Source organism: Panthera uncia, assembly GCF_023721935.1.
Source record: "Panthera uncia isolate 11264 chromosome C1 unlocalized genomic scaffold, Puncia_PCG_1.0 HiC_scaffold_4, whole genome shotgun sequence".
Taxonomy (NCBI): domain Eukaryota; kingdom Metazoa; phylum Chordata; class Mammalia; order Carnivora; family Felidae; genus Panthera; species Panthera uncia.
This window is the reverse complement of record NW_026057585.1, coordinates 102,409,670-102,430,587: the sequence shown is the minus strand read 5'-3', so window position 1 is coordinate 102,430,587 and position 20,918 is coordinate 102,409,670. Positions and strand designations below refer to the sequence as shown.

At 58.2% G+C, this 20,918-nt stretch overlaps 2 protein-coding genes across 3 annotated transcripts in view; one reads left to right on the top strand and one right to left on the bottom strand.

Moving 5' to 3' along the window:
* Positions 1-6,879, top strand: part of DFFB (DNA fragmentation factor subunit beta) — a 13,125-nt gene extending 6,246 nt beyond the window's left edge. Inside the window, exons 5-7 of the mRNA XM_049618216.1 lie at positions 809-979; positions 1,908-2,008; positions 5,620-6,879. Of these exons, the coding sequence (XP_049474173.1) occupies positions 809-979; positions 1,908-2,008; positions 5,620-5,854 (507 nt within the window). The 3' untranslated portion in view covers positions 5,855-6,879. The remainder of the gene's footprint in view (positions 1-808; positions 980-1,907; positions 2,009-5,619) is intronic.
* A 2,893-nt stretch (positions 6,880-9,772) lies between these two features.
* On the bottom strand, positions 9,773-18,120 carry CC1H1orf174 (chromosome C1 C1orf174 homolog). 2 transcript variants are annotated; one of them, XM_049618209.1, is made up of 5 exons: positions 18,001-18,120; positions 12,051-12,161; positions 11,316-11,453; positions 10,756-11,214; positions 9,773-10,341 (listed from the first exon to the last, which is right to left on the bottom strand). In XM_049618209.1, exons 1-5 carry the CDS (start codon positions 18,013-18,015, stop codon positions 10,231-10,233), a joined length of 834 nt encoding a protein of 277 aa, XP_049474166.1. In that variant the 5' UTR covers positions 18,016-18,120; the 3' UTR covers positions 9,773-10,230. The 2 variants fall into 2 exon arrangements, with proteins under 2 accessions (XP_049474166.1, XP_049474167.1); XM_049618210.1 differs by lacking the exon at positions 11,316-11,453.
* Between the last annotated feature and the right edge of the window lie 2,798 nt (positions 18,121-20,918).

Genomic DNA, 20,918 nt, shown 5'->3' with positions numbered 1-20,918 from the left:
GCCCGGCTCGCGTCCTCTTTCCGTCTTGTCGGCCGGGTTTGTTTCGCCCCCCCCCCCCCCCCCCCCCCCCCCCCGCACGCCTGCCCGCGTTTCTTGGACCGTAGATCGCAGGGTCTATGGTGCAGGACGATGCACGGCCCGTGCTCCACTGAGAAGGAAAGCTCAGGACCGCGGTGTGGAGGCCCCTGTGGTCCGGCCCGGCTCCCCCGCCTTTTCTGTCCTCCCACCTCCGCTCCACCCTGGCCACCCTTGCCTGCCCCCTGCTGCTGCCGAGAGCGTGCTTCCTGCCCTGGCCGCCCCGGCCTGTCTCTCAGGCTGTGACCCCCTCGGCACCACACAGACCCTGCCGGGCCCTCTGTGCCCTGTTAATGTGTCTGCTGTCCTGTTGCTCGCACTCGACCAGGAGCCCCGTGGGGAGGAGGGGGGTCTTTCTCTGCCTCCCCTGGGTGCTCAGCGTTTGGCTGCATTGTTGTGAGCCTCCCTCCAGCTTGAGTGGGCAGCGTGGGTGGCGGGCGGGTGACGTTCCTCACCTGCCCGCCTCCTCTCGGGTTTCTTCCCACGTGGCAGTGGCGAGCGCCAGGGAGACGGGGCCAGGACTCCCGGAGCTTGAGTCTGTTACGTGGCCGACCCTGACCCCGGCTGCACGTCACGGGCCCAGAGAAGCTGGCCGGGCTTGGCCGGCCAGGGACCGTGTGAACTCAGCGCACTGGGACCCCAGGCGGCAGGGTCCCCGAGGGCCGTGGCACCGAGTGGACTCGGAGTCCCCCGACCGCGCCAGCCTTCAGCGATGTCCCTTGGCGTCTTCAAGGTGAGCGCTTCTGCCTCCACGGTGGGCGCGGAGGCTCAGGAGGAGTACGTCCGGATTGTTGGCCTCATGTGCCGGAAGCTCAGGGCGGAGCAGTACCACAGCAGCTACTTCGACAGAGGAGCCGAGGCGGACAGCCGGCTCTGCACACCCGAAGGCTGGTTCTCCTGCCAGGTGAGCGGGGGGCCGGGGCCGGGGCGGCCCTCCGGGCATCAGCTCAGCTCGTGGTTCTCTGGCTTCAGTGGCCCTGGAACCCCCGGACGGTGCCGGGAAAGACCCCCCCGCCTCCCGGCCCCCAGCTGCTCCTCACAGGTCTTCTGCCCGCTTCCCGGGCGGTGCTGCTGCCGCGGGCCGGGGCCCTCCTTCGAGAAACATCAGTGGCAGGGAGTACGCGGGGCACTGGGGACGGAGGGCGCCACTTGGCCCCCTCGGGAGAAGGGTGGTGGGCAGAGGAGAGGACGGTTTCGGAGCTTCTGAAACGTGGTGTGTCCCCGGGCAGCCATCTAGGTGACGGCTCAGATTTCAGGACTGGTGGCCAGATGTGACCCCTCGGGCGTTAGTGTGGCCTGACTCCACTCCCTGGCGGGGTGTGGTGGCAGCAGCTGGGAGCAGTGTCCTGGGCCTCCTCCCGGACACTCAGATAAATGACAGAGATACCGCTTCCCAACAAGTGCTACCACCTCTGGGGACCAGGGTCACAGTCTGGAGGCTTGGGGCCGGCGAGCTTTGCAAGGACGGCAGGGGCTGTTCCACTGCCCACGCTTCCTTCCCGGCCTCCTGGACCCCATGCATTTCCAGTAAAATGCCCTGTCCCCACTGGTGGCTTTTCTAGTGCCACTGTGGGTACGGAACAGGCCCTGGAGGCGGGTGTGGGACCCAGCAGGTGCTCGGTTGGGAATCCGGCATTCCTAACAAGTGTCTTACTGGGGGTAACGAGGGAAAGGGGGCACCGTTCCAAAGACAGGGTTCCTGATCGCCCCAAGCAGCACACCGTTTACCAGGACTAAGTCCCCTACCGGGGGCTCGTCAGTCAGCTCCTCCCGCTTGCCTGAGACCCGGGGTAAGGCCCTTCGAGGACCCGAGCTTGCTCTCTGTTGCCTAGGGTCCCTTTGACGTGGACAGCTGTGCATCCAAACACTCCATCAACCCCTACGGTAACAGGGAGAGCCGGATCCTCTTTAGTACGTGGAACCTGGACCACATGTGAGTACGGGTTCCGCAGAGGTCAGGAGTGCTTGTTGTTGAGAACTGAGCTCACAGACCCACGGGGCACCTGCGGGGGCCTGTCCCTGCCGTGGTGTCCGTGGCCTGCCTGCCGGCTGCCTCGTGTTTCATGTGCCGAGCTTGTGGGTTGTGGACCCAAAGGTGTCCTGGGTGTGCGTGCGGATGGGTGCAGGTGCCCACTCCTAACCTGCCTGATTAGGTGCCCTCCACGGTGGGGGCCTCCGACAGGAGCTGGTCCAGGTCCTTGTCCACGTGCGTGCGACCTGGTACGTGGCCCCTCGGTCACGTCCGGCTCCACCTGTGGGGCCCAGTGGGTGGCTCTCACCGCATCGCACTCTGGGGGTGTCCTGCCCCAACCAAGCAGGAGGTGCTCAGAGCGGGGGCTCTGGGTGGTTACTGTGTGCGGGGCATTTCCTGCTTTCACCGGGGTGCGTGGAGGCCGGCAGCAGTGTTCTTCCACGTGGACAAGCTCTTTCTAAAAAAGGCGCACAAGTAAAATTGTGTTATCTTCATGGACTGTTTTCTGGAACGTAATGATGTCCTTGTCTCTGCTTTGTGAAGACAGAGGTCTTCCAGTGCCCTTCAAGTGGCTCTATCACTTTGGGGACAGGTGGCTTTGCACATATGTAGGACATCATAGGGACAGCTGAGGCTCACTTTCCACCCCTCCTGGATGCACCCCTGTCCTTGCCGGGGAACCGCTCTGCTGCCATTTGCGAGCGTCCCTGTGATGCCTGTTTACACAGACCTTTACCCTGTAGGTGTGATTTGAAATGGACGTAAGTGGTGGCGCACGTGGTGACTCTACACCGGGCTTTTCCGTCCCATGTCGTGCTCACGGGGATGCGTCTGTGGGTTTCGTGCACTCGTTTCACCAGGTGCAGAGTGCCTTGCTCTTTCAAGAGAGTATCGTTTGAATATCCGTTTCCATCCCGGTAGGCGCTTCTGGCCGCCCACCTTCCGCTATGACAGAGCCCCCTGGGCTGAGCGTGCACGCGGGACCGACCTGCGTGGCCATGTGGGTGTGGCCCGTGGACTGGCAGCGTCCTCAGCATGTGGGGACTGGTCAGGAATGCAGATTCTCGGGCTCCGCGCACCGTTACCCGGGTGCTGGGGATTGGGGTGCACGTTCAGGTGAGGAGGCTGTCCTGGTGCCCGAGCTGAGGAGCTGTGCTCCCCTCTCGGCAGGGTGCTGGGTCTCACCCCTTCGATGTGCACCGAGCACCCAGAGACGATTGCCGGGTTCTCCAGGTCATCTGTCGGCTACTTTCCGTGCCCCGCTGGGGCGTGGGGACATCGATCTGGGGGCGGTCCCAGCACTCAAGGGGCAGAGCAGGCCAGCCTGGAGCAGAGTGCAGACGAAGCAGCAGAGGCCGGAGCAGGGTTGTCTGACACCCTGGTTTCAGGTGCATTTTCTCTGTCTCAATACAGTACTTCTGTGTTCCGGCAAATCGGCCTGCTTCTCCGCACGCGTCTGACTTCCGGTTTTCTGTGCTATTTCAGGCTCGTTTCTCCCAGGAGGGTCCTGTGGGCACTAAATGTTCTTTGGTCTTGGAAAATGTCCCTCTGGCCTCTACTCCTGCGTGGTCATTTGGCGATACTGAATTCTGGGCGGTGGGTGTCCCACCTTCAGAACTCTGAAGACGTGCCAACACTCTCCCGGCGTCTGCTCGGGAGAATTCTGCCCACAGCCTGTTCTCTGCCTTTTCTACAGACATTTCAGATTTTCCCTTTCTCTTTGAACATGGCGTGTGTGTGGGTTTAGATCCTTAAATTCTGACCGGGGCTTGTCTTTGTTCCGAAGACAAGTTTCTCTTTCGTTTTGGAAAACACCTAAGTATTTTTTAGTTACCCCTTCTCGGCTTCTCTGGAGCTCCCGCTGGCCGCACGTTGGACTTTCTCGTCCTGTCTCCCTTGTGCCGTGGGGGTGGTGTCGGGGAGCCCTCCGAGGCCTCTCAGCGGTCTGTTTCAGAGTGCTCTAGCCCAGGTCCTCCGCGGGGGTCCTCGCCCCTTGCGGTGTGCTCCTTGTGGCATCTGTGCGTCTGGATTCAGAGTCCACCCTCAGTGGGGACTGTGTTTTCTGTGCACTGGCTTGTCGTGTCCCCACAGGGTGGTTTTGCATTTGTTTCTGCCGGACACTCACGGAAAGCCAGGGCCTCCCGTGGCTCTGAAACAGCGGAGTATTAATTTCTGGCTTGGGTCCCGTCCCCTGTGGCAGGTGCAGTCGGACTGTGGGTCTGTGTGAACGGTGAGCCGAGGGTCCTGGGTTTCCTGGTGACTGTGGAAATGGTCACGCTGTTGGTGCGCCCGAATCATGCCTCCTGGGGCCTCTACCTGGTGTGTCGTCCTCACCCCTCCCGCTGCTGACTGAGGCTCGGCCATGTGGCTCCAGCACACGGGACGCCAGCGGACGCCTGATACGTGCTTGCGCGCTGGGGCTCCTTCTCTTTGAGCGCTGGCGTCAGTGGGGAGGGCCCCGGCCTGGCCTCCTTGAGGGTGAAAGGCGCCATGGGGAGCAAGGCCGCCCCCAGCCAGCCCTCCAGCGTCGCGCAGCCACAGGAGCGGTCGGGGTCAGCGGGCGCCCCCCTGTTCTGGGGCTGGGCAGGCAGCAGTAGGTAGAGGGTAGGGTGGCTTCTCCTCCCTCCCAGAGCCCCGGGCGCCCCTGCCGCTTCCCTTCCACTTTAATGGCTGGACTGGGGTCTCGGTCCCACCTCCCCGGCCCTCCCCTTGGGCCTCTGTCGGGACCAGAGCCCCAGTGGGCTGCAGGAGGGTGGCTCGCCCCTGCGGATCAAGTGTGGACTTGAGTTCCTGGCAGTGGGGAGCCCTCACCTGCTCAGCTTTGTACCTCTTTTCCCTTTTCTTCACGGTTTCTCCCGTGTTGTAGGGACAGGTGGGCCCAGCATGCTGCAGTGGCCCTCCCGGCCTTGTTTCTATTCCTCGTGTTTACAAGCTCAGTTCGCAAGCTTTACCTGTCCGTACGCGGGCTTTGAATGGTGTGTAAGCAGAACAGGTTTACACAAAGCAGTATCGAGATTGTCTCCAGTGGACACACACACAAGCACAAGGTTGCGGTCGGGAAGACAGACGTCAGGAGGCCCTATGACTCTCCCCAGGGAGGACAGGGGCTCAGCTTTACTTCTGCGGTTCAGTTGGGGAGGTGCTCCTGTGTCACCACGGAGACGGGTGTCGGTGGGGACGGGTGGCATAGGGCTCCACCCCGTTTCCCCGTGTACTTCCCAGTACTTACAAACACGCGCCGCCAGCCCTCCTCCCTGAGACATTCGAGCTGCTGGCCCTGGGGCCGCATGCCGTGAGGACCGTCCCCCCAGTGCTGCCCCTGCTGACAGCCGCGGCCAGAGGAGGGGTCACTGCCCCACTGCTCCTCGGGCGTGTTTCCAAGTGCGGCTCCTTTTGAAACCTGAACCTCTGGCCACTTGTCCTCCTGTACGCCCCCAAACGTCAGCTCACATTTGGGCCACAATGACCGGGTGAAGCCCTCCAACGTGTCCCCGTGCTGCCATAGCAGGCTACTCGGTAGGGGCCGTGGGACGCCGGCAGCACCCGTGACCCTGTCTCGCCTTGCCCTGCAGAATAGAAAAGAGGCGCACTGTCATCCCCACGCTGGAGGCCGCCGTTGCGGAGCGGGCCGGCAGGGAGGTGTCCTGGGAGTACTTCTACAGCCTGCTTTTCACTGCACACAACCTGAAGCTGGTCCACATCGCCTGCCATAAGAAAACCAGCCATGGGCTCAGCTGTGACCCACGCAGGATCTACAGAGCCCAGACGAAGCCGAAGAGACGGCAGCCGGCCCGCAAGTGCCAGTGATGGGCCACGCGTGGCGCCTCCTCCCCCGGCGGGCACGTCCTCCCATTGGGCACTGTTACTACACTTTTGCCGCTGCAGTGGTTCCTGGAAAAACTTCACAGAGCCCTCCTACAAGTTCTGACCTCGCTACACTTCCGAATCTGTGTTCGCACCTCCGACGGCCCGAGTGCCAGCGGACAGGCTAGCCGTGCCCTGGGGCGCGCGGTTGGCTCAGTAGCCCTTCCGTCCCTGCTGGGCGGCCCCTGCAGAGACGCAGCGTCAGGCCCGACGTGGCCGCGCTGGTCCGAGGCACGGGCATTCTGTGTCAGCTCTCTGCTGGGTCTCTGCTCCCGGGCGGATGTGAGGCTGTATCTGCTGGACTTTTCCGGATGCTCCAAAGAGTGGCGACCCATTCAGGGCGAAATGTTTGTAAAGAACGCGCAGGGACACGCGCTGCTGTATGGTTTATGATGGCAGAAAGCGGGAAACCCTCCGAATGCCTGTCCACAGGTGAGTCCTGCTTGTGGTATCGTGCTGAACCGCGGGAAACCGTTGGCTTTGTAGCTCAGAAGCTGTCAGAGGCCATTAATTTCTGGGTTCGTCTTCCACGTGGACATAAGGCACAGCCACGTGGCAGCTCTGTGTGTTTCATACGGAAAAGGGAAGCTGTCGAGTGCACAAAGCATCCAGTGGCTTGACCATGCAGAGGACAATCTGTTGGTTTTATAAAAGCCCGTGAGTGTATGTCACATGCACGTGTTAGCTTGTACAAGACGGTCAGGAAACACACCGTCAGGACAGCAGTAGTCCTGGGGGACAGGGTGGGTGGGGGGGGGGTACTGGATTTTAAAGAGCCAATTTTCTAAATCATGTATTTTATAATACTTGAAATTTTTGAAATGATCACTTATTTCATGATCCTTTAAACATTCATTTTTTAAAGTCACACAGATTTTAATATTTGAATTTTTACATTTATTGTATAATCATAAAAAGCAATAAAGATTTTTTAGAAAAAGACTTATCAAAAAAGTTTGCACTCACTGGGAATGATGAAAATGAGGATAAAAATAGGGGTTAGTGATTTTTTTTTCAAAGGTTTTAATTTATTTCTGAGAGAATGAGCAAGCAAGCGTGAGCAGGGGAGAGGCAGAGAGAGAGTGAAAGACAGACAGAGAATCCCAGGCAGGCTCTGTGCTGTCAGCACAGAGCCCGATTGAAGGCCTGCACTCACGAGCTGTGAGATGGTGACCTGAGCCAAAATCATTATTCCATTTTCGGAAATTGAGATCTCAGAGCGAGTCGATCCTGTGTGGAACCGTACGAGTGCCACCTCAGCACGTGGTGTTTACCTGGCTGGACTGGGAAGCCCAGACCGTGGGGGAGTTGGGGCCCGTGGGAAGCGTGCCCTGCTGTCCCGGTGGACCCTCCTTCTTCAGCCCAGCAGCAGTGTGACCTGTTTGCAAAACGGGGTCATGGGCTGTCCGTTTTCAACAAAAGAAGGGAGTTAAAACGTAGTGGCTGGGAGTGTTGAGTCTGGTGATCTGTGGGTGCAGGAATGCTGGGTGGTCCGGGCAGGAGGTCCCTCATACCGGCAGGCCCGTTACTTGCTGTGGGCCAGCTCTTTGGTCAGCAAGGCTGCAGAGGGAGGACCTCCAGACCCAGGGCCTGCAGGAGGGAGGGAGGCGGCCAGCAGTCAGCCTCTGATGGCAGCTGAGGGGCAGAGGGAGCTGGCTGGAGAGCGATGGCAGGGAGGCCCAGGGAGGGAGTCGGCGTGCAGAGCCGGGGGGGAGGGACGAGGTGAAGGGTCCGCAGTGGAGGCCCTTGGACCAGTGTGAGCAAGGCACAAGGGCTCTGGTGAGGCGAGGCCTGGAAAGGGGGCATTTCAACCCCAAACACTCTAGGAAGCCCTTGAAGCAATTTAGGAAGGGGCCCCGAATGCCCATTGCCAGGACAGGCCGGTCTCCAGCCTGCCTGAGGCTCCAGGAACACCCTGCCCTGGGGGTGTCTGTCACCAGCCAGTGACCTGGGCCGGGCTGGGGTCCCAAGTCCAAGGTCCTCGGGTGGGCATTCCAAGCTCGTGTGACCCCAACAAGACCCTGGGCGGCCCCAAGGTCTGGGTGAGCTTCCCGGGTCGGCAGCCCTCATGCACTGCCCGACATCTGGCTGGAGAGGGAAGCCAGGTCTCCGCCACCAGCTCGAGGCCTCTGCACTTTGCCCCAAGCGTCCTTCCCGCGATAAACGGGGACTGGGAGTATATCCTTTCCTGAGTCCTAGCAGTTGTGGGGATCGTCCAGCCTGAGGCCCGTGGGAGGTCCCTGTGCAGCGAGCGTTTAAGACAGCGTGGAACGCCTCTGCTGCTCAGCCAACCACTTGGGCAGCACTTTGTGAAGACCAGTAAGTAGAGATCGTTCCTAAAAATTCACAGTCACAGGGCCTGCTAGGTCACAAGTAATTCTAACGTGTATTTCGCTATGCCTTCTGAAACTTTATTTTGTCCCCAGGGCTTAGTCTGCATTCCTTTTGTACTGCTAAGGTCATCCCCAACGGGCCTCAGCCCAATGCTTGGTCCCGCAGCACGTGAGCACAGCACGGTTTCCCCCAGCTCCATGCTGTCTGTGCCGTCCCTGCAGGGGACACCTGCTTGCTTCTTGCAGTACCCCTCACCTGGGAGTAACCGTCTCTGGCCCGCTCGCCACCCCAGTAGGCCACGCGGTGGTAGCAGGGGTGGGGCCCCCAGGCGCACGCTCGGTTTCGTTCTGCATTTTGGTGGGAACGTGATAGCAAGGCTCTTCTGCAGGTCAGGCCGATGCTTCTCCCAGAGGCCGGTACGTAGGACAGAGACTCCTGGCATCTGACGCAGTCGTTCACCACTAACTCAGGTGCTGTGATCACTAGTTAATTCTGCAGTAACCCCAACTAGTTAGTTGTTTTCCCTGGCTGCCGTCAAAATGCCTTTATAAGCAACAATTTCAAGTTATTAAGTAGTTTGTCGATCAATAAACCACAAAATTATCCAGAGTCGGTGGTCACAGCTGCTAATGGTCACATTGGGCAGTGTCTCGGGTGGGTGTTGGAGGGGCTCGAAAAGCTTATAGGGCAACTCAGCGACCTACCTGCCCCGAATGATCTTTCACGTGAGATCCTTCCGTGCCTCACAGGACATTGTAATACGGTTAAATGTAGCTGCTGTCAGGACTGAGCTCCTGTTACTGGGGTGCCCCGCCCCCGCTTTTCGGCAGGGGGTTCCTTCCAAGACCCCCAGTGGATGCCTGAAGCAGAGGTGGTCCCGAACCGGCTACGTGCCAAGTTCTCTCCTGTACGCGCACCTGTGATAAAGTTGAACCTCGCATCGGGCACAGGAAGGAACCAACAGTAAAGCAGAGCGGTCACGACAATGTGCCGTCCCGCACTCATGACAAATGCCTGTGTGCTGGGATGAAGGAGGTCGATGATGCGGGCAGGTGACACGGAGTTGGGCTACTTCCAACCTTCTGACCTTGCGTCACAGGGGGGACATTTGCTTCCGACCCCGTGGACGAGGGGGACGACCGCAGCTGAAGAACAGCCTGTGATGCTCCTCAAGAAAATCCCAGTCTTCCTGAATCGCAGGCAGCCTCCCTCGATCAGTCGTGGGGATCCCTCGTGGGTGTTCCTCACCTGCCCACCCGCTCTGTAACTGCAGCACACGGGGCGAGGACTGTGCTGAGCGCCGCTGTCTCAGGAACCCCTCAGTCTACACGGAGGGGCCCTCTCCCTTCAAGGGCACAGCCTCAGCTCTCGACTCTCGGGCCTCACTTCTGCCCACAACCCAGGGAGCAGGTACGAAGGCTGACCCAGCCTTAACAAATACAGGCGGGAAAGGATTCGTTTTCCCCACTCGACTCTCGGGTATCGTAGACAAGCATGGAGTTTTAGGAACACGAGACTCTTTAAAAATACTTCCAAGATATATTTTATTTCTTAGTCGTATGTGTTTTGCAAAATTCCCAAGGTAAACATTAGCTTCATGTACAGAAATAGAAGGAGAGTTCTTTAAGAACTGGCACTGACTCAATCATGAGAATGATCAAATTTTGATGATGGAAAATAAACGCATGCGTTATCAAAACTAAAGAGCTTAAGTGAGCAGTTTTCTTTAGAAAGATCTCCCGGCCCCCTCAGGGGACTCAAGCCCTCGTCCGCCTACACGGATATCAGAAACCGCACGATCTCGGAGAACGTTCTGGGTCACACGTGTCCATGCTGCAGGTATCTGGCGTTCTGCACTAGGGCGTTCGTGGGTCAGCTTCAACATGTGGTGAAGGACGCGTTTTCTCGGGAGATAAGGTCGTGTGAATCCCAGAACTTGCTCGACCGTCAGACTACCACTGACTGTCAAATTCGTGTTTTGTTCTCTACGCTTCTGCACCATCATCATCATCTTCGTCGTCTTTGGCTCTGAAATGCATCTTCCTGAATTCTCGTCTGCTCATTGAAGGACAAGACGACGACGCCGGGGGAAGGTCCTTGGGGGAAGGAAACACTCCCTCAGCCACCGCCGGCCCACCGCACCTGTCGGCTCTTGGGCGAGGGCTCGTCCCCCCCTGGCCGACGTGGGGGACGCAAGGGTTAAACGGAAGAGGACGCCCCGCAAGTGTGGGCAGTCGCTTCCCACCCGCGAGCGAGCGGGGAGGCCCAGAGTCACCTGCCAGGCCCCCCGCCCCCACCCGAGGGCCGAGCGGGAAGGAGGCCTCCCAGAAGCAGCTGTGCCCTGGCAACCATCTCCCGCTGAGGATGGGGAAGGGGCGCGCCCACTTAGTGACTGTCTGTCTGCTCGTGGGGACCGGAGCCTGTCCCCGAGGCAGTGCCACGTGCAGGGAGTGCAGAGCCGGCCAAGCAAGCGCCCCGCACGGGGGCAGCCACGGAGGCGCCAGTCTTACCTGCATGAGCTCCACGTTCCCGAAGAACCGGCCCACCGGCATCGGCTGGTTGCTGTCCTCGTCCAGAAAGACGCTGTCATCCGTCTGCAGTGCCGCCCCGCCCCGTGCGGTGCGGCTGCCGTGGGGGTCCTCTCCCGTGAGGGGCCCGTGTGCCGGCGGGGACGGGCCGTCTTCAGTCTCTGCGGGGCGAGTGTCGCCCACGGCGGTGCCATGCCCGAGGGGGCCGCCCGTGGCCGCCGGCTCTGTCGGGGCACCAGCTCCCCTTCCTGGAGGCGCCGTGGGGTCTTCGGCAAACCCCAGAGGGTCACTGTCACAGGGGCGCTCGGGTGGTATCTTGGGCAGAGCAGCACTATCGCTCTTGGGGACTCGTTTCTGTAATTCTGATTTCACAAGATGACCTTTGTCATACTTGAACTTCTTGGAAGTTCGCCTGTCGGCGGCTTTGTGTGATGAGGAAGTCTGCGGAGAGAAAAGTGTGTGAGAGAACCGGACACGTGTAGGATTGTGAGGCGGACGGCGAGTCAGAAGGCCTCCGTCCCGGGGGCGAGCCCTCCTCACACCTTAAGCAAGAGACGTCGTTGCCACAACTTGCACGATGGGGTCACGTCACTGTCTCCCTCGGAGGGACACGATGTAAACTGGCGGTTGGGGAAGAATCTAGACACACACCCACCGGGGCCTTCTACTTCCTGAGGCACCTTCGGAAGCACAAACCACCGTATCGTAGTTACAGCGCGGGACTCCGGGTCGCACACATCTCTGCTCGGACGGAAGCCGTTCTGTGACCCCAAGCAGGTGCACAGCCAGGATTTACTAAATGGACCGCAGTCTTTAAAGCCGCGTAGGCCACTGAAACTCTACGCTAGTTGTTGGTGTAAAACCCAAGTCCCAACCAGACCCCGGAGCGCGGCCCGAGGCAGGTCGAGCGTACAGCAACTTCGTGGGCTAGGATCGCTCGGCACAGGCAGAGGCAAACCTCTCTCCCGAAGCGGTCAGGGCTAAAGAAGCGTGGCGCCATGGCAGCCGACACCACGCAAAAGGCGGCAAGGAATGACCAGCAACGGTGCACGGTGAGTCGGAGTCTGAGACACCCCTGCCCGTGGACGGGCGAACGCTCCAAAAGCACGGCCCTGGGCTGGAGAGCGCACCTTCCTCTGAAAGCAGCTACACGGTTCTCTCCTCTGGGACCGAAGCACCACGACACTGTTCTAACACGACCCATCTCAGGGCGAACATTTCGCATACAAATGGCCACACCGGTCGAGACCCGGCAGCTCTGTGTTCCCGAGACTCACCTGACATACCGTCCTGGCAGACGTGGCGATGCTGGCTTCCCGAGCAGAGGCCAACCTGGCTGAGCGACGGCGGGCTCTCAGGCGCACCGAAGACCGCACTTCACCTGTGAGCTAGACCAGGACCCAAGGCGTCAGAAAACGCTCTTGTGAGACGCGAGCCCGGACACAGCGACTTCCTAACCGAAGAAAACCCTGTTGAGTCCTTCCCACCCCCCTCTTCACCTTTCTGGAAAGTCCCCTGTGGCCTTGTGCAAATTCAAACTAAACTGTCTTGGATTGAAGATGCAGACCTACTCTTTCCAACGGCCTCAGAAGCTTGGGGACAGTCTGTCCCCGTCACCTTATACCTCCATTTGTAGGTTAACAGATACTAAGCTAGCTGCAAATGTTTAGAAGCAGCCTTCTGAGAAGGTTCTTGAACTTTTACATGGTATCTGAGTTCCTGATAAAAGGTAATATGAAAAAACAAAAAGGCATCCCCACCCCCATCGCTCCCTCCCTCAAATTACAGGTGGAAACCGTCCCAGTTCTACTGGTTTAAAGCAGTTGACTTTGGACTAATCTTAACACGGTCTGCCGCCAGTTTACTCAGAATGCAAGAGTCTTCTAATGCAAGAAAAGAATTAATGAAAAAGTAAAACTTATAACCCACGGTACGTCTGGCAAAATGGAAAAGTTAGCATTGGCTCACCCCTGTTCACTAAACTACAGATTTATCTGAATTCCACGCTTTTTCTCTTTTTAAATAAATATTTATTTTTGAGAGCGGTGCGCACGCACGGAGGAGAGGCAGAGGGAAGACAGGAAATCCCAAGCAGACTCTGAGCCATCAGCACAGAACCCGATGTGGGGCCTGAACTCACAAACCGTGAGGTCGTGACCTGAGCTGAAATCAAGAGTTGTTCGCTTAACCGACTGAGCCACGCAGGCATCCCTCACCCATTTTTCCACTAATTCCTTATTCTGTTCTGGAATGGATACCAAGTGCACGTGGTGAGCAAGGGTGGGCCGGCACGCAGGTGGAAGGGCAGGGGCTGGGGGCCGAGGGCCCGGGGGAATGAAGAGGAAACCAATCAAAAAGGAGACCGCGAGTTTAGAAATCTGCCATGGCGTCCCACCCATCCCCATCTGCAGCCCTGGAGGTCTCCAGAGGCCCCTGGAGGTGGCGGCTCACCCAGGCCGTGAGATACTGGGTTGTCCCATACGGCATTCAGGATGGAAGGAAAGGCCAAGGCCGTGGCCTGTGCGCACAGCGGGGACACGGCGCTCCAGGCCAGGTGAAGGGCCTGCCGGGTGGGTGCAGCAGGGTCTGGGCTCACAGCCACTTGTGGGGGAGTCTGCAGCGGTTCCAGCACGCCCCTCCTCCCTGCCCCGCCCTGAAGTCCTCCTACCTCCCAGGAGGGAACGGCCGCCTTAGTCCCAGGCCACCAACTGTCCTCTCTTCCCCTATGAGTCCTGCTCCCGCCACTCCCCCTTGTGACTGTGCTCGGTGCTGGCTGAGAGACACCACTGGCCTTGAGGATGGCTGCCGCTATCACCGAGTGCTGATGTAGCTAGCACGTGCTGTGCTTGGGGCCTGAACAGCCTCCTCTTTGAGAGGATGGCGGCTCCGATGAGGGGCCTGTGTGAGGTTACACAGGGATGCGTGGCCTCAAAGTCCTCCTCACCCTGCTTCATCACGCACGGCTCTCCCCGACATGAGCTCCGGGAGCCGCCCGCTCCCCAGGACGGAACCGGGGAGCAGCAGTCCTGGCTCCGTGCCGCCGAAGCGCTCAGGCCCTTCTGCGCAGCCGCGTGCTTCCCGATGCCTTCCAGCTTCACCTCTGAGGTGGGGGCTCCAGGCTCCCCAGGCGGGCTCCTTAACCTTCACTTCCGGGCCCCCTGCAGAGGCTCTCTTGGCGGGTATAGGCCGACGCTCAGGAGCTGCCGTCACATCAGGCGTGGCATCGCGCTGGCTTCGGGTTCGTCGCGGGTGGAGCCACCCCCCAGGCGCCAGCTCCCACGCGGGATCCGGCAGTTTCTTCTGCCTTGGACAGCTGCTTGGCCTCCCGTCGTCGGTCTTCTGCCTTCCAAGCGAGTGGTTAAAAACTGGGATGTCACAGGCAACAATGTGGTTTCCCAAAAGGGCAGGACAAGACTGACTTCCAACGGGTCAGCACAAGGAACCCCGCTGACCCCCACAGAACTGGCAAGAAGTATGAAAACCATTTAAGAATTCTGGAAATGGTCCTATGGCATGCAAAGGGTAAAAGAATGTTATTCAAGACCATCCACAAAATTCAGTGGTGTATGGACTCCAGACTGCCACCAGACCGCTGCCACCAGGACGCTGGGCTCCCAGGTGCGAGGCGGGTCCCACCACCCTTGCCCCTGCTGGGAGGAGGTGGGTCCAGGCCAGGAGAGGCAAGCCTTCCTCCAAGAGCTCAGGGGCAGAGGTGTCACATCAGTGAAGGCACTGACGCAGACATTTTGCCTGGGGAGGGACAGACTTAAAACAGAGTTCCTAATCAGAATTCTTAATCTCTTCCCTACAGAATTGACTTCTTTTGCAAGGAGTGTGGATAAAGTTCTTGCGTAAAGGGGCTCTCCAGAACACTAGAGGTTGTGGAGAAAGGCAGTTAGAGAGAGACATCAAGATAAACTTTAGGTCAGATAGTCTGCAGGTGACAACCAGGGAATAATGCAGCTGGAAGAGCCCTCCTGGGGTCAGCACAAACATCCAACACTGACCCCAGAAACTAGGCCTTCAAAGAAGCCACAGCTAGACTGGATTATCGGCAGAGCAATTTATGCCCCAGGCTATTGCTGAAAACAATTGAGCAATCAACAGGCATTTACTGGGAGCTTAACAGCTAGGTGTGGTCAGGGCAGGAGAGGATGAGAGCCACCCCAGGGAGAATGCGGGCTGCCCGGCAGGCAGGGGCACGTCCCAGCTGCCCAGGTGAGAGGGGAAAAGACTCCCATAGAAGAAATCTACCCAGTCACCAAATAAAAAGCCTATAAACAATAGTCTGTGGGGGTGGGAGACAGGTACCCAGAACTGCTGCACTATCTACTATGTCCAGGTTCAACAAGAAATGATGGCGCGTGCGAGAGGAAGGCAGATGTCTACAGCGGAACAAGAGCTGGCAACGTTCCAAGAACCTGTGATGGTGCCTGGGGTGGAGTTTGTCAGAAAAAGCCTTCAAAGTGGCCATGATGAACATGTCCAAAGGCTAAAAGGAACCACAGTTAAGGAATAAAAAATTTGACAATGTTGCATCCAATACAGAATGATGACGATAAAAAGAAATTATGAAAAGGAACCAAAAGGAAATTCTGTAGTAAAAAAGTACAAGAACTGAAATAAACACTTCACTGGAGGGAACTGGCAGAAGAAATAATAAGCAAACCCAAGGTCATGCAAGTCAAACGAGAGAGGAAAAAGAATGAAGAAAAATGAAGAGTCTTCAAGAAACATGGGATTCAATCAAGGGCACCAACATATGTGTAATGGGAGTGCCAGGAAGGGGAGGGAAGGAGAGAAAAGATACACAGAGAAATAATGGTTGAAACTTCCCAGTTATTGAAAAAAAACAAAAACAAAAAAAAAACCAACCACCTTCACACACAGGAAATGTCCAGGAACTAAACTCCCAATAAGAGAAATGGAAAGAGCTGTGTAAACAGACGGTGCCACTTAAATGCTGAAAGCCTAAGACCAGAGAACTCTTGAAAGTGGCAGAGGAAACACCAGGGGAGCCCGATAAACAAGCACACCGCTAACTGAGCAGGGGCAATGGATATAGTCAAACATAGTCAAAGTTCTTCGAGAAGAAATGCGCCAACCAAGAACCCTGTATCTAGCAAAGCTATCAAAGCAAAAGAGACACTTCCGGATAAGCGGAGAGAATGTTGCCCGTGTTTCTTGCCAGAGGTACTGGGGGGAGCTCTGCAGGCTGACAGCAAGTGGCCCCGGACGGGAATTCAAGTTCACAGAAAGAGGGCGCCCTTTTTGTCGATGCTTACCGACAGCGTACATGCACAGGTGCCTCCTTTCTTGGTGATTTATAAGCGGTTGTAGAAATAACGTTATACAACGTAGACAGGAATGTGCTTTGGGGCGCCTGGGTGGCTCAGTCGGTTAAGCGTCCGACTTCAGCACAGGTCATGATCTCACACTCCTGAGTTCCAGCCCCGCGTCGGGCTCTGTGCTGACAGCTCGGAGCCCGGAGCCTGTTTCCGATTCTGTGTCTCCCTCTCTCTCTGCCCCTCCCCCGCTCACGCTCTGTCTTTCTCTGTCTCAAAAAGAAATAAAAACATTAAAAAAAAAAAAGGAATGTGACTTATTTGCCAGTTACAGCACAAAGGACGGGGGTGGGGGCAGGACTGTTGGGGCAACGAGAGGACCACACACGGAGAAACGATCAGAACAGGTCGTTGGGTTTCTAACACTAATAGATATAACAGGTATCCCGACATACCAAGAAAGTGGGTGAAGGGAATAAAGGTACATTTTTATGTCTCACGACAAATCTGGAGCAACCCGGTGCAGAAAGGGCGCCAGCGCCCACCTGTCTGAAAACAGACCCACGAGGCGACTCCGCCCCCGGAAATATCCATAGGCCCCAACTGGCCAATGGGCTACTTACAACCGGCACAGGTCCCGAAAAGGGAGAATCCCATTGGTGGCCACACCTCCGCATCTTCCCGCTTTCCCGCAGCCCCGCCCACTGCCTCCCAGCAGCCCCTCCCGCACTGCGCCCTTCCAGCTCCTGGGTTCCCCTTCCAGCTCCTGGGTTCGGCCTCAGGTGAATTTTCACGCCCCGGGCCACTGGCTTCCACGCCACTGCCGCCCCACATGTGGGGGCCCCTGACCGATCAGTCACCCCATTTACACACCACAAAGCCGATTCCACTAAGTTACAATGCATACGGTGAAACCTAGAGCAACTGCTAGAAAGAAAACACAAATGCCCACCAGAAAACATTCATTTTCATCCATCTACACAAGGAACAACGATAACAGACGTGCATAAAGGAAACAAAACTAAAATGGCATGCGTGCATCCAACCAGACCAGTAACTTTAAATGTGGGCCAAACGATTCCATCAAAAGAGAGGCCAGACTGGTAAGACAGCCCCCCCACACCCCCCGCCCGGAAAAGGGCCCGCTCCTTGGGCACCGGGTGCTCTGTGTCCCGGTCCGTCGCCAGGTACGGAGTGCCAGGAACCAGTGCCGGGTCAGTCCTCTCCCCCTCTGCAGTGGCCTCCTCCCACCCCACTCTGCACCTGAGGTGACTGGGGCCAGGCTGAGCTCACATGCTGAAGAACAGAGGGCTTGGGTGGCGGCAGCAGTACTCAGGGGTCCAGACCAGTTCTGGACAGGGAGGCCCCCTTTCCTGGGATGTGGTCTGGCAGCCCCCTACCCTGAAGAGCGACCCAGTACTCCTCTCTCCAACTCGGGCAGTAATCTGGGAGCCCCCTACCCAGAACCTTGACCCAGGACCCGACCCCCCCCCCCCCCCCCCCCCCCCCCACGGCCGTAATCTGGCAGCCTGCTACCCAGAAGGCTGACCCAGGACCTGCCCCCCCACTCAGGGCCGTAATCTGGGAGTCCCCCTACCCAGTAGCATGCCCCAGGACCTGCGCCCGCCTACGGGGCCGTAATGTGGGAGCCCCTACCTAGAAGCGTGACCCAGGACTCCCCCCGCCGCAGGGCTGTAATGTGGGAGCCCCCGCCCCCACTACCCAAAAGCGTGACCCCCAAACCCGCCCCCACCCAGGGTCGTGATCTGGAAACCCTCCCGGACATGGTCTCAGACCTCAGACCCGAGGGCGAGGGCAGGGGGTCCCGAGCAGAGGCAGCCCCCGGCCCAGGGCACACCGCGGCCTCCTCAACTCCCCAGACAATGGGTGGCGGGAGCCCCAGCCTCATCGGCACGGCTCCCGCCCGGCCTCGGCGCCTCACCTTCCGGCTCCTCATGAGTGTGAGCGGCGCGCTGCCGCCCCCAGGACTGCCCGAACCCCCGCGTCCCGGCCTAACGCTTCTCAGAGGAGCAGCGACCCGGCGGCCCTCGGCCCGCGCCCGGCGTCTGACGGCACCAGAAGTTTGGCCAATCACAGCCCGGCATCCTCCGGCATGTGACCCAACAAAGTCGGCGCTGGGCGTAATGGGCGGGGCGGAGGCCATATTTGTGAGGGGCACCCTCGTGGCGGCCCCATTTAAGCGGGGGCGGCGGCCATGTTTATGAGGGGCACCCCCCCCCCCCCCGGGCGCCCGGCCACGTGTCTGGGGGGATGGCGGGAAGTGGTTGTTCACAAGGGGGCGGTCTCTTTCATCCTCGCCCCGGAGGTGGGCTCCTGCCCTGGCGTGTGAATGCCCGGCAGCGCTAGGGTGCTCCCGGCCTGGGGGCTGGCGAAGCCCCGGATCTCGGAGGTGGGCCGGCGAGGCCCTGCGTGGTTCTGCCCTTAAGCTGCCCGCAGGGACCCTGGCGCCCCCAGCCTCGAGCCTCTCCCCGGCGCCGGTGGAGCGCAGCTGGCCCTCGGACGGCCGTACCTCCCGGGGTTCAGCCCTTTCAGTCCCGCTTCTCTGCAGCCCTGGCCTCACGGTGACGTCCCAAAGGCGCTGCCCTCTCCCCTCTCCGGCGTCCTGGCTTTTGGCAGCTCAGGGACTGTGCATTAAAGCCAGTGTCTGCCTTTGAGAGTTTTAAAGTTAGATGAAATCCAGCCTTGCCTTTAAACACTCCAGGCCCCCAGCTCTGGGCTCTAGGACCTGTGCCTCGAAGAGGCCTCGGTGGGCCCCCCGGGGGCTGAGGGACGCCCAGCCCTGTCCTCCAGCCCATCAACCTCCCCACCCCCTTTGGGGGCTGAGGGATGCCCAGCCCTGTCCTCTAACCCTGCTTGCTGGTGCCCCTCCGGAACTGGCTTCCCGGAGTCCTGGCACAAAGGCGGAAGCAGCCATACGTGTGCTTTGCGAGTCAATGACAGTGGTGTTTACTTTATCATGTGTTTACAGGTGAGAACATTTAAACCAGGCAGTTTTGTCAGAAGGATTAGATCTTCCGGTTAAACTGTACAGGTTGAAAAGTGACCTGTGTTGTGCTTCGGCCTCAGGTACCGCTCGAGGGTCCCGTGTGCATTGTTCCGTAGCAGAGGGTGATTCATATTCTCCTCCAGAAACACTAATGTGCTCTGCTCCTGCGGAATGACTCCCTCAAAGCCCGGAAATACACTCGATGCCTCTTTTTAGTGCATAAAAAGTGAGGGTACTTAAGGATCCTGCCAGCTCTCCCCTCCTTTCAGACTACCCTCTCCTTGCAGAGGCATCTTCGGGTAATTAGGCGGAGCCCCTTCGATTAGGCCTCATGTGGGGTCTGCTTTGGGCCGTGAGTGAAAGCACACGCAGTGTTGGTGTGCACACAGGCACGCTCGCATGCTCACACGTGCTTGTCCACCCGGCTGCCTGTTTCCCGTGGTCTCCGTGGAAGGGAGAAGACAAGTGTGGACTGGCAGGAAAAATCCATTTGAAAAGGAAACTAATATAACCACTGCCAGCTGTTGAAGAAACACCCAAGGCCGAACCGTGTTAAACACCTGTCTCATTTTCACTGAAATTGGTTTCCTGATAAACTAGGTTCAGTGGTTTTATTCTGGGGTCCTTCAGAGCTCCGGTTCTCATAAACTAGGAGCTGACTGTCACCAGCTAGCGTTTGCCTCGAAGGGGATCGTGGTGTCCGCTGATGTCGGGACCCCTGCTTGAGCGTGCCCGACTCGGTGAGGCCTGAGCCCTTGGTGCCTCTGAGCACGGCCTCCCAGAGGGGGATGCTTCATCTCTGTTCACAAATATGCCCTGCGCCCCCTCCCCTACGTTTGTGTGAATGGTGTTTCCAGCCCCCCAGCTGCTCCGGCCTGACACCCAGGGTCACCCGGGATAGGTGACACTCCCTCAGCCCCTGCTTCCAATCAGCGACCATTCCTGCACAGCCACATGGCTGGACCCCCTTCTCCTCCTGCCCACTCTGCCCACGGCAGTGGGGTGGTCACTTCCCAGTGGTGGCCTGACCCCCACTGAAGCTCTCTGTTCCTTCCCCCCTGCTTCTGGGATCAAGAGCTGGTCCTTTTTTTTAAATAAGTTTTTTTATGTTATTTATTTATTTATTTATTTATTTTTTAGTAAGTTTTTTTTTTTTAAAGTTTATTTATTTGTTTAGAGAGAGAGAGAGAGAGAAAGAACAGGGGAGGGGCAGAGAGAGAATTCCAAGCAGGCTCTGTGCTGCCAGCACAGAGCCCGACGCGGGACTCCAACTCACAAACTGTGGAATCATGACCTGAGCCGAAATCAAGAGTCGGCAGCTTACCCGATGGAGCCACCCACGTACCCCAAGAGCCGGTCTTAATATGACCTGTAAGGCCCAGCACATAGTAGGTGCTTAGTGAATGTTTGTTGGATGAACGTGTAGCAGGTGGGGCGCCTGCTGCCCTCTCCCCTTACCCTCCCCTGCTCACGCTGCTCCCCTCCTGGCGCTCAGGGTGCAGCAGATCCCCTCCCCCTCCTGGCCTGGGCTCTGCCTTCTTCCTGGAAAACCTGCTCTCCCGGCCCCCCACCTATCTTTCCGGGCTAATCCCATGCTTCAGACCTCAAATCGGCTTAAACTGCATGTCCGCAGGGGGAAGGGGACATTACCAGCCGTCCTCCTGCCGCCCACAACCTGAGTTTCCTAATTATGGCTTTATTTAGCATTCTGCTTTTCCTTCAGGACGGGGGCTCTTTTCTCTCCCAGAGCATGGCACACTCACTCACTCACTCAGTCACTTAGTATATGTGTGCTGAGCCCCTCATGTATGCTGAGCCCCTCATGTGTGCTGAACCCCTGATGTGTGCTGAGC